At 38.5% G+C, this 13487-nt stretch overlaps 1 protein-coding gene across 7 annotated transcripts in view; it reads right to left on the reverse strand.

The window, feature by feature from the left end:
* The window catches only part of daam1a (dishevelled associated activator of morphogenesis 1a), a 151031-nt gene that overhangs the window by 77191 nt on the left and 60353 nt on the right, over positions 1–13487 (reverse strand). For all 7 annotated transcript variants that reach the window (XM_078233824.1, XM_078233828.1, XM_078233827.1 and 4 more), the window contains one exon: positions 12267–12496. In XM_078233824.1, coding sequence (XP_078089950.1) covers positions 12267–12455 — 189 coding nt within the window. In that variant the 5' untranslated portion in view covers positions 12456–12496. The remainder of the gene's footprint in view (positions 1–12266; positions 12497–13487) is intronic.

Consider the following 13487-nt stretch of genomic DNA (forward strand, 5'->3'; position numbering starts at 1 on the left):
TCTGTGGCTGCCAGCTAAAAACAAACTTCTAAAAATGAAAATTATAAAATTAGTTGTAGTAGGGAAAGCACTCTGTTGCTAATTGAAGTGTATAAATGAAATGATTAATATTTAAATAGATTAGTGAGACTGTTGTGAAAATCTAGAGCAAAACAAACAGATGAGATGCAAATTAATTAGCTGCTGTTGCATCAGGATTATGAGATAGCGCACTGAACACAAACCATTCCTTACATGATGCAGAGATCAAGTTACCTGCATTATTACATAAATACATGCCAAATTATAAAATCAAACTGACAGCTGCTTCAAAAATAAAAGGCACAATCACAAAATGTATGATTTTGACAAAATGATTCTGTATAAAAGTATCACATGCAAGCAAGTAATTACTTGCAACTTAAACTACAAGTTCTGTCTTAGCCACTTATGTCAACAATTCAGGAATCATTCTAATAGTCAATACAAGTACTTTTTTTGAAATTGTCACCAACTTTTTTTTTTAAAAAGGTCACCCATAACTGGGAGATGAAAAGCATTATTCTGCTTGGCCAATATAGAATTGGAACTCCAGTTTAGGTATCCATGTTACTTGTTCAGTTTTATACTCATGACAGTCTGGTTTTACTGATTTTACACACGAGTACTGGACACTTGAGTATTTTTAATTTGAAGTGTCCCAGACTTTGCCCACATTGCTAAGAGGCATGGAGCATTTCCCCAGCTTTACCTTGTTAGTACAGTCATATACTGGAGATGGTAAGCTAAATGGCGACAAACAAGTCTCCATCAGCAATATTGTACCAAAATGTTCAGGAATGATCCCGTTCAGTCACTTCCCCAGCATCAGCAGAAGCATCCCAGGACCTTTCCCCAGCTCAACTTCCTGAACTAGTTCTTGAAATTCTGGAATTCCATTTCTAACAGCTTCAGCTGTTACCCATAGTAGGCATAGAACATGCCTTCAAGAGTGTGTTCAGAACAACTTTCTAAATCAGTATGTTTTCTGCCCAACAAGGTAGGTGTTATTGCTTGATCTATCTCTGGGAAATGAAGTGAAACTTTAACAGTAGTGGAGAGGCTCAGATGGCAAGGTTTAGATTATTGCAGCTATGGAGCAATAAAGAACAATCGGGACAAAAAAAATACTAAATTTCAGAAACACTATCAAGCAGAAATGGAAATGAGATCCGCCCAGGCATGACTCTCTCCCCTTTGAGCTCTGCATTGGAAGGTTTCCTCGCCAGGTGCCCACCTTAAGAAACCAGTTGTGATTCACACCGTACTGTTGTGCCAACATGGATGGATTTTCTGATATTGGGGGTGGGGGAGGGAGGAGATGTGTGATTTCAGGCATAGGTATCCGACAGAGTCAGAGGTTTACAGCATGGAAACAGGCCCTTCGGCCCAACCTGTCCATGCCACCCTTTTTTAAAATCACTACGGTAGTCCCAATTGCCCACATTTGGCCCATATCCCTCTGTCCCCATCTTACCCATGTAACTGTCTAAATGTTTTTAAAAAGACAAAATTGTACCCATCTCTATTACTATCCCTGGCAGCTTCTTCCAGACACCCACCACCCTCTGAAAAAATTGACCCTCTGAAGTCTTAACTTTTCAGAAATCATCATTGAATGGCACGCAATACATAAAATGCTTTTAGACTAAAGCAACTAGTCATTCTATACAATTTAATTACCCCATTCTACTTCACATATTTTGTACTAAGATCAAATGTCATTTTCCTTAATTAGTTGTGCGAAACACCCCTTATGGAATCAAATTATTTTAATGGCTGGTCTCCTAAAATGCTACCTCCACATTTCTGATGTTAGGTAGCACATATCGATTTAGTTAATTCCTCGCAACCTGACTGGTTAATTAAATAAGGCGGGGCACTGACATCTCACCAAACTACATCTGCACACCAAAAAAGCACCAGTGGTCATTTATAGGAATGCTCCAAGATTAATGTCATTATGCTTAATTAGCTTTGCAAAAGCTCTCTGAGGAAATTAAGTTATTTTAATGATTGGTCTCAAAATGCTACCTTCACATTTCTGATGCTAGATAGCACGCATCAATCTAATCTTAGCTCCTGGCAACCCAACTGGTTAATTAAAATGAGGCTAGGCACTGACATTCTGTTCCGTACCTAGATCTGTAAATGGAATTTTGGCAGTTATCCCAACAGGGTGAAACGCCAGGTCACAATTTCAAATTACTTTTTATTTCTTCAGCTTAAACAGCTTCAATTACTACAAACGTGGCTTACAAAATGTCTGGTACCAATTCAAGCTGCGGCGTGAATGCGAATACTTACAACTAATCAAGTCTTTAAGAAACAAAACAACATGAGTGGAGAGAGCATCAAGACAGGCTAAAAAGATGTGTATTGTCTCCAGACAAGACAGCCAGTGAAGCCAGTGAAACTCTGTGGGGGTTACAAATAGTGGGACATGAACCCAATATCCCGGTTGAGGCCGTCCTCGTGTGTGCGGAACTTGGCTATCAGTAACCAATTCAACACCATTTGCTTGCTTTTGAATTCAATGTCTCTACATTAAAATCTAGAGTTATATTTGTCTTGATTAATTTTGTTCTTTTTAAAAAGGCAAGCTCTTCCACCACTAAAAATTCATGAATCACACCTCTAGGGCCTTCCCTTCCACATTTACAAATTTTCTCAAAAAGGTTTCCACCCTTAAAAACACATTTCCTATGAATGTGGTGTCCCGTCCAGAAGACAGAAAGGAAAATATATATTTATGACAATCTTTATAAAATTGTGTTTTAATAATGGACAGAGGCTTTACCCTGACATGCCTGAGTAGCCATGACTCATACTAGAGGAATTTCTAGCTTTCAGAAAACCAGCAGGGACCAAGTTATCCTTAGAGGCGTTAATACCCCTGCGGTCGCAGAAAATCAAATTCCAAAGAAATGCACCAACACCCTTTACATCTCTAAGGCAAGGGCCCTTATATATTTGCAATGACAAAAAAGGACACTGACTCCTCCACTAAACCCCTCAAGATTTCAGATCTGGAAAAATATACTTGTGTACCACTAGAAACATTAGAACACTATCGGTGCCCATAAAGACAAATTCATCTCTGCGTGCCTTCTTCCATTGTGGAAATCCCCACTTCTGGAAAGACAGATCACCTTGCAACTGTTTCAGCCTGCTAATCTCTGAAGGAATACAGGTTTGGGGGCGACACGGTAGCAGTGGTTAGTACTGCTGCCTTACAGCGCCAGGGACCCGGGTTCAATTCCAGCCTCGGGTCACTGTGTGGAGTTTGCATGATCTCCCTGTGTCTGCATTGGTTTGCTCCAGGTGCTCTGGTTTCCTCCCACACTCCAAAAATGTACAAGTTAGGTTGATTGGCCATGCTCATTTGCCCCTTAGTGTTAGGGGGCTTAGCAGGGTAAATAGGTGGGGTTACAGGGATCGGGCTTGGGTGGGACAGACTTTTGATTGTGGACTCGCATGAAACCATAACTCATTTTTATCATGGTCTTGCCGTGTGCGTGCACATGGGTGTCGCTCACTCCAAACAGACGAATTTGGAAAAATATGCCACCACTTAGAGGAAAGCAAAATTTTTTTTAAAAAGTGGTGATAGGAGAAATCAGGGCCGTTAATTAATTCCCCTCCTGAAATGGTGTTAAGAATTCAGTTTGTCAGCTCATCTGTGCAATAAGGCTTGGATTATCGAACAGTACTGTACATAACCTTATTAAAATTTGGATGCATTATTGAGACGATCCATGAATTTGAGCATATTGTTGAGAAAGTCTTAAAGTTGTATCTCTAAGTATTAAATACTGACGTAGCTTTAAGAAAGAACACATAGGCCCTTTGGGAGTAAGCAACAAGCACATATTTGGGCTCCAGAAGAGTCTTGCTTAGCAATGAATAGAGGCCAAAGCTGATTGGCCAGGAAAGTGGCCTGATGTCCAGATGCTCCAGGGCCTCTGGTCAAACAATACAAGCTATAATTTAGCAGTTAAAAACCCAAAAGCTGCAATGATGATTGGCTTGGAAGATGGTCTGAGGGCGATAATGTTCCAAGGACCTTGGGTTAGAGTTGTAAATTAAGGTTAGTGTGTTGTGGATAAGCTAAGAGAATTCTTCCTATTGGTCAAGAGTTGTAAATACTGGGTTAGAAGTTCTGCGTGTTCATATTTGGGCTAATTGTTGCAAATGTATCTGCATAAAAGGAGATTTTAAAAAGGTGCACCACTGAGGTCTTTGAACTTGCCACGGGTTTGTCACAGGAAACTAGTTGGGAGCATTTATAGGGAGAGATAGTTAGGATTGGATACTTGCTAAGAAGTTTTAGCATTTTGATAGGACATTGCCAGTCAACAAGTATGTGTCACGGGCTGAAGGGTTGCTGCAAGAACCCAGTATTAGGCTTAACTGGTGATTAAACTAACTATCAGAAGGCTGCAGATTGCCTTAAAAATGCAAGATTAATGATCAACAGATTGAGTACAGACAAGATTGCCAGGGCTAAAGTCATGCAGGGTGAGATCGCAAGAACACGCAGCAGGCAGCTATGAAGTGTGTGGCATCAGCAGTTGAGGACTGAAAGCTTCAGCGGTTAAGGCAGACTGGGAAGTTGTGGGCGAGATCCACTGGGGTTGAAGTCTTCAAGCTGCAAAAGGGATTTGTACATATGTTAGAGTTAACTTGGCCAAGTCTAAATCTTGAAGGCTGCCGAGAGTCAAGAGACAAGGTTCAAGGAACCAAAGAAAAAACTCCAAAGGTCCCAAGATCCACAAGAAAGACAAACACCTTGAATTTGTGTACCATGATATTATACAGCTGTTGAAATGCTGAACGATTTTTATCAGCCAATACGAACATATGAAACAGGAGTAGTAGTAGATGTAGATCATTCAGCCCCTTGAGTCTGCTCCGCCATTCAATGAGATCATGGCTGATTTGTGTTTCAAATTCCACATTACCATTTACCTCTGATAACCTTTGATTCCCTTGCCCAACAAGAGTCTCTATGTCCACCTTAAAAATATTCAATGACCCCCCCCCCCCCCGGCGATCAGAGTGTTCCAAAGTCGCATAACCCTCAAGAGTAAACTGTTCTCCTCATCTGTCCTTAAAAGGGCAATCTTTACTAATTTTAAAAGTGCCTCCTAGTTCTGGATTCATTCAGAGGAAACATCCTTTACGTGGCCACCTTGTCAAGACCATTCAGGATCTTGTATACATCAATCCAGTCATCCCTCAATCTTCTAAACCCCAGTGGAAACAAGCCCAATTAGTCCAACGTTTCCTCATAAGACAACCTGTTCATTCTAGGTATCAAGCTAGTAAACCTCCTCTGAACCACCTCCAGCGCATTTATGTTCTTCCTTAAATAAGACCAAAACTGCACACAGTATTCAAGATGCGGTCTCACCAATGCCCTGTATAGCTGAAGCAAGACATCCTTACTTTTATCTTCAATGTCTCTCGTAATAACAGATAGCATTCCATTAGCCTTCTTAATTACTTGCTTTATCCGCATACTAACTTTGTGATTCATGAACTAGAACATCTGGATGCCTCTGCACCTCAGAATTTTGTAGCCGTTCTCTGTTTAAATAATACTCTGCCTTTTTATTCTTTCTGCCAAAGTGAACAACTTCATATTTTCCAATATTGTACTCTATTTGCCAGATTTTTGTCCACTTACTTAACCCATCTATAACCTCCTTATGTCCTCTTCACAATTCCTATATATATTTGTGTCATCTGCAAATTTGGCTACCATGCCTTCGGTCCCCTCATCTAAGTCATTGGTATTAATTATAAAAAGTTGAGGCCCTCGCACAGACCTCTTCAGGATTGTCACATCCTGACAATCAGAAAAAGACTGTTTTCTACCAGCCATCCAATCTTCTATCCATGCTAGTAGGTTACCCTCTACACCATGAGCTTTATTTTCCACAATAATCTTTGATGTGGTACCTTGTCAAATGCCTTCTGGATATCCAATTCCAAACATGTCTTACACATTACCCTTTATCCACTGCTAATGTTACTCCATCAAAGAATTCCAATAAATTGAGTAAACATTATTTCCCCTTCCAAAGCCATGTTGACTCTTCCTGATTAATTGAGATTTTCAAAATATCCAGCTATAGCCTGCTTAATGATCGATTTGAGCACCTTTCCTATGACAGATGTCAAGCTAACTGGCCTATAGTTCCCCGTTTTTTGCCTCTCCCTCTTGAATATTTGCTATTTTCCAGAATCTAGCGAATTTTGGAAAATTAACACCAATGCATCTACTATCTCTTTAGCCACCTTTTTTAAAGGCCCTAGGATGAAGTCCATCAGGCCCAGAGACTGGTCAGCCTGCAGCCCTGTCAGTTTTCTCAATACTGCTTCCTTCATGATTATAATTTCACCAAGTTCCTCTCTCCCTGTCACCTCCCGCTTTATAGTTGTTTGTGGAATTTTTTTGCACCTTCTATAGTGAAGGCAGAAGCAAAATATTGTTAACTTCATCTGTTATTTCCTTATTATCTACCATTAACTTCCCATTGCTGGTTCTCTGGAGAGTGACACTCACTTTACATATTATCTTCCTTTTTAAATATCGGTAGAAACTTTTACTATCAATTTTCACATTTCTAGCCAGCTTCCTCTCATACTCCAATTTCTTTCCTGACTAATCTTTTAATCATCTAACCCGCCACGTATCTTTGCGCATTAAAAATGCTCTTTCAAGATTGATACTTTAGTTAACCACAAATGGTGGATCCGCCCCTTAGAATATTTGAGTAATCTGAAAAATCCCCTTAAATGTCTTCCACTGCTTCTCTATTGATATATCCTCTAGCTTAGTGTCGCAGTGAAACCTGGTTAGCTTGCATTCTAAATTAGTACCTGTCCTTTTTCCCCAATTCTATGGTAAGAATTTTCTTTCTGTAGTTTAGTATAGAGTCAAACCCCTAAAACTAACTGCAGATTTTTGTTTTGCCTTTGAAGGCCTTTAACATTGAGCTTTGACAAAGGGTCATCTGGACTCGAAACGTCAGCTCTTTTCTTTCCTTACAGATGCTGCCAGACCTGCTGAGATTTTCCAGCGTTTTCTCTTTTGGTTTCAGATTCCAGCATCCGCAATAATTTGCTTTTAACATGAACAACCGTTGAGAAGGGCACTCCTTGAGTTTACACTCTATGACCACTGAGGAGCCCAATGGCCTTGTCACTATTCTTTTCATGGAGCCACAATAAAAGTTCATAACTATCTTACAACATTCATAAGTCATGCAAGTTCAAAATTTTTGGAAATTTTTATGAGCAGTCCTACACTCTAATGTGCAGTCACAACAAGCCCCCAGAACTAGGCTACGCAAATCCCATACAATGTAAGCAATAATTTCAATAACTAGCACAAGGATTCCACATGTTCTGCATTACGTAACTGACAAGGATATGTACTCAGAAACATGACAAAACCTTGTAAATAAATGTCATTTATCCACACCTGCAGGCATCATATCAAATTTAACTGCGGCTATTAGATTTTTACTGTTCGTTCTTGGTTACAAGCCTTTAAAATACTTTACAAACAAAACAATTTGATCCTGCATGAACAAGCAAGGCAATCATCCATAAAAAATCCTGTAGCAACATTTGTAAATGTTCTTTTTTCACTTTTGAATTGGTCCTGGGTTGAGCAAGTTAGCCATCTGTCTCCCACACAGAGTCCTATCATTATCTTTTGTCTTCATCTTTAAATCCTCTGACAGCTTTCACATCGCCAAATTTAATCTCCACATATAAAATAGGATTATTAAAAAATCAGACGACTATGTTTTATCCCTCCTTATCCGTCACCTTGCATCATTCAATATTAATGACCACATAAACCTGCTCCAGTGCTTCGCTTCCATTATCCAGCTTCACTAAGACTGCCCTCAGATTGCTGCATTCCTACCTCTGAATTAGCAAGATCAAATCCAGCTCTGGTTTCTTCTCCCTCTCCTGCAGCATGCAGTATATTTACTTGGCCCCTTCCAGTTCCTGTGTTATTGTTTACAGGTACATGGTTAGCTTCCACATTTATACAAATAATGCCCAGCTGTATCTCCGTGCCATTTCCTCCACTGGCAGAAGCACGCTTACACAACATCCATTGAGAGATTAATCACAAATGCCACCAAAAGCATGGTCATTAGCCTTCACCAATTGTTTTCCTCTCCTCCTACCATTTCAGGCTCTACCGGACTATAAACAACAATAGTTTAATTCTATTAATCTCTGAGCTTTGTTATTGAATGATTCTTTGTTCCTGCCACTACACAAACTTAAATCTACCTCCAAACATGACCTCTCTCATCCACTCTTAACTACTCCAATACTCTCCTTGCTGGTCTCTCACTTTCCATCCTCCATACAATCTCCAAATTGTGCAAAATGTTGTTCCAAAGATCCTGTCTCCCACCCAGACTCCCATCTTTTGTTCTCATTTTAAAATCCTTCCATGGCTTCATTTGCCCTACTTCTATAATTCTCCCTCCTCTTTGTGCTGAAAACTGTTAGCCCTCTGACTCTGGTTTATGTAGCTGCCCTCGTCCCATTTGCTTTGACCCCACCACTGGTAACACAGCTTTCAGCCACCTATAATTTATCCATCTGCTTTTTATTCTCATCTCTTCAACCAAACTTGTACTTTATGTCATCTTCCTGGCAGTGTTCATTTACCTTGTTCCCCTCAGAAGATCTGAGGTATTTGTATTTAAAATTCAGAAAATATAGTTGTCACTTTTTTTTGAGGATTTCTATCAGAAAAAGCTGACATTTCAATGGTCATACGTAAACATGCTCGAAAATCCTGGAAAAAAATTTGGCTACAGCTAGCTTTAAAGAACAAAACAATTTCAAAAAGCAGAAAAAATTTACAGAACAGGAGGGGCCATTCAGCCCATCATTTTTGTGCTAGCTCTTTGCTGGAGCAAGCCAAGACTATTGCTCTTTTCCCAAAGTTATTTATCTTGCTCTTCATCAGAACTTTAACCCATCATAAACTGATACAACAGCCTTTACCCATCAGATACCATAGAAAACAGCAAAACCCAGTAATCATAATGAGCTGTATGAATGTGAAAAGCCCAAGAAAGAATATACTTTAAAATACCATGTAAACAGGTTGCAAGTAAACTTTGCATTTATTTAAGATTGCATATTTAAGATTACAATTTCATGACAAAAGTTGGAGGAGAGTCTGGAGAGTCTCCCTGTACTTCAGAATGACATGCACAAAGCTAAACCGCTGCTGCAAATCTGAATTGAAACCTTGGGAATCACTGAACTTTACAGGACGTGGGGGGGTGTGTGTGTGGTGCAGCCACTCGTCCACTGTACCTTTGGGCTGTGACATTGTAATAGACAAAATGAAATTTATACACTCAAGGTATATACTGTCAAAAAATATGATGAGCCCTCACATAATCCTATTATGTATTCTGATCACACATCATTAGACATTGCTCCATAACTATCTGGCTCTAACAGTTAGACACAGTAAGAGTTTTAACAACACCAGGTTAAAGTCTAACAGGTTTATTTGGTAGCAAATGCCATTAGCTTTCGGAGCGCTGCTCCTTCGTCAGATGGAGTGGAAATGTGCTCTCAAACAGGGCACAGAGACACAAAATCAAGTTACAGAATACTGATTAGAATGCGAATCCCTACAGCCAACCAGACCTTAAAGATACAGACAATGTATCTTTAAGGTCTGGTTGGCTGTAGGGATTCGCATTCTAATCAGTATTCTGTAACTTGATTTTGCGTCTCTGTGCCCTGTTTGAGAGCACATTTCCACTCCATCTGACGAAGGAGCAGCGCTCCGAAAGCTAATGGTATTTGCTACCAAAGAAACCCGTTGGACTTTAACCTGGTGTTGTTAAAACTCTTACTGTGTTCACCCCAGTCCAACGCCGGCATCTCCACATCATGTTTAACAGTTAGAACCAGACTTAATACTTTTAATGCTAATGTTCAAAATGTATAAAGAGCAATGCCCAACTGAATTTGTTGCACAAATCCAATGCTAACAACAAAATGATATTTATAAATCACAAATGAATCCACCAGGTTAAAGTCCAACAGGTTTATTTGGTAGCAAATGCCATTAGCTTTCGGAGCGCTGCTCCTTCGTCAGATGGAGTGGAAATGTGCTCTCAAACAGGGCACAGAGACACAAAATCAAGTTACAGAATACTGATTAGAATGCGAATCCCTACAGCCAACCAGACCTTAAAGATACAGACAATGTATCTTTAAGGTCTGGTTGGCTGTAGGGATTTGCATTCTGAATTTGTTGCACAAATCCAATGCTAACAACAAAATGATATTTATAAATCACAAATGAATCCTTCATTTGAATTACTGTCAAGTTACTTAAAAATGTAAATTGTTTTCCAACTTTAACACAGCATAATATCTGCAATTGTGCCAAGAAATTTACTAGGCTCCTCGACAGAACAGACTTCAAAATTAAAAGCTGAATTGAACATTTAAGAATTTTAAACGGAAACCTATGCTTTATTTTGACCCTGCTGTATATTATTCAAGTCCATCATTGTGCCATTGTGGTCTCAAAAATTTTAAAAAAGCGCAATTCTCTATAGAATAAAAGTATAAATGTTTCAAAACTATAAAACTTGTACTTTTGTTTTATAAACCAATCCAAGTCACTTAACGCATTGACGCATTTATTTTGACCCTTTTATAACTTCAATTGATTTTTAAATTTCAAGCACCAATAGGTTTTAGCAATATCAAAAAAGGTATTACTTTTCAATTTGGAGTACATGCAAAAAGAAACTACTACAGGTCTATGTTTAATTTCATGGATCTTTGGTTATGAACCAGATTAACCAATGCAGTCTTCCTGCTCAGACTATAACAAGCCTAATAACCTGTCAATGCGTTAAGTGACTTGGATTGGTTTATAAAACAAAAGTACAAGTTTTATAGTTTTGAAACATTTATACTTTTATTCTATAGAGAATTGCGCTTTTTTAAAATTTTTGAGACCACAATGGCACAATGATGGACTTGAATAATATACAGCAATTAACCAAAAGGGATATTTTTCCCCTCTGTTTTCAACTCCCAGAATTGCAAACAAGATCCTTTTAGCCATTTTCTCACCAGGAAAGCCAACATCTATGCTGTTCTTTTGCTTTTTCTGGCAAAAGAAAGAAAATACCACAAAGTCATACTCATCAACCCAGCACAGACAGGAAATAATGTTCCTCAGATGAGAGACTAGCAAATAGGATCAGAGCCTTATGAGAGCCCCAATAATACAGCCACACAATGGGAATTGCTAATTTATATGAAGAGAGCTGGCAATCTTATGCATTAGCGCTATTTCTACACTGACATTTACAAGCACAGCCGAGAATAGGTAATCAAACTGGAGGTTCTGCATTCCATGACAAGTTCCCTCTGAACAGCAATTTAAAACTCAACACAAAGAACCGCAATGTTTTAATCAAATCCAATTTAATGTACATTTTTAATAATACTGAGCTACACTGAAGGGAAATCTGAGCCAGGGCAGAGGTTGACCTTTTAAGCAGTCCCTCAAAAATCTTTGCAGGGTCTGTCCATTTAAAATGAACAAGTTGTGTGCTGCAAAGAAATGAAGACACATTGGTTATAAATACAGAACTATGTTACTGTAGTCTAGCTATAGTGCAGAGACTAAATGTACATTTAGTATAAAAATGTGAAATTTGTATAAATTTATGCATGGAGGTACTCAAGAAGCTTGGTTCTCTTTTGCCTCCATCCACCTTCGGCCCATCATTTCTGCCTGTCTTCATTCCCTCTCCTTCGGCATAAAGTAGCCTAAGTGACTAGTTTGCAGGTTTTACCCAACTAGGAGGGATGAAAAGGTGGACATGATTGAAAGTTCACTTAAGTTTTACTTCTCCGTGTCAAGAAGTTACAATCTCATCCTAATATCTCAACCAGGATTAGCAACTTGGCAGAAAATCACTGGTGTAAGAGCAATACCAAAAAACCACACCTGTTACTAATTTCTAGTCATCAGCACTAACACAATTATTCCTATTTTATAGGAGTCTTTATTCCTTCACAAATTTATTTGCAACAGGATTTCACAAATATTACCAACTTTCAAAGAAACTGGCTCAAGTCACATTGGCGTATATCTTAAAATGAAGATTCATGTTTAAATACAGTGAAGACCATGTACATACCACAAGTTCAGTGAACATGATATCCAGTTCTTCAATAGGAGGCATGGGCAATGCTGGCTCCATTGTTTGCAATGCAAAATTGCTATCATTTCTTAGTCTGTATGTGATCTCTGGGTGGTCACTCCCTCGAAAGCAGCAGAATATGAAGGAAAGACCCCGACTGTTTCTCTTCCGAGGCGCCATGTTCATATTTCTTTATTTACTTGTCACAACTAATGACTCCTAAAGAACTGAAGAGAGATAATGGCACTTAGTACAGGAAGATTTATCAAAATTCACAAATATACACAGTTTATAATATTCAACATGTTAGTTTCTTCTTGCCAACATTCTAAATATTCTGTACATTCAACATACTCAAAACAAGAAAAGCAATACAAATCTAGTTCAACCTTTTGAAAACTAGAATAAATAATGGCCGGTTTTGAGTAATACATTTACTTTTCACTACAAAGTACTTGAGACATGTTTGTAGAAGCAACTTTAAATATTTAAAAATAGCACCAACATCACCATATCAATTTCCACATATGGCAAGCACCATTTATCTGCCAACTATTTCAGTTAAGTAATGTCATTGATATATGTACTGGATCAGCTCAGTTTGTTTATATCTGCCAACACAACTCTCACAGCATGACAAAAGGAGGTTCTTAATTTAGATAAATGACAGTTTCTGAGAAAGGATATAAATATGTCCTGTTAGTCAATTTGGATGATAAATAATTCAAAGTGGGACCAGTAATCAGATCAGAACAGCAATACAACTCAATTGCCAAAACCTTGACACATCGCTAATATATCCATCAACAATTTCCCATCGTGCTGTATCAACTAACAGTCAATATTTTAGATAGTAATTTTATTTCTAAATTTTCAGCAGTCAAGTAATAATTGCTGTAACTCTCAATGGTCTTAAACTGTATTTCAAGTGGTCTTTATTGTAAGTTTGGCTTCCACACAAGAAACATTGAACCCTTATTCCTTCAGAATCCTGTACAGTTGACTGTGTAGGATTCAAAATATTTCAAGACGACAAGGGAGGGAAGCAAAAAGTATGATTTTGGTATAGACAAATGTGTCTTTTGAGTGTGCATCTTAAAATAACACCATATCATTATCGAAAGTGAGTTAAGTAGATTTCAAAAATATACATTGAATGCATGTGGTTTTATTTTCAATAGAATTGCATCCTTCAAGTGACCAAAAATAGTGGAGAAT

This window comes from Mustelus asterias, chromosome 18 (assembly GCF_964213995.1).
Source record: "Mustelus asterias chromosome 18, sMusAst1.hap1.1, whole genome shotgun sequence".
NCBI classification, from domain to species: domain Eukaryota; kingdom Metazoa; phylum Chordata; class Chondrichthyes; order Carcharhiniformes; family Triakidae; genus Mustelus; species Mustelus asterias.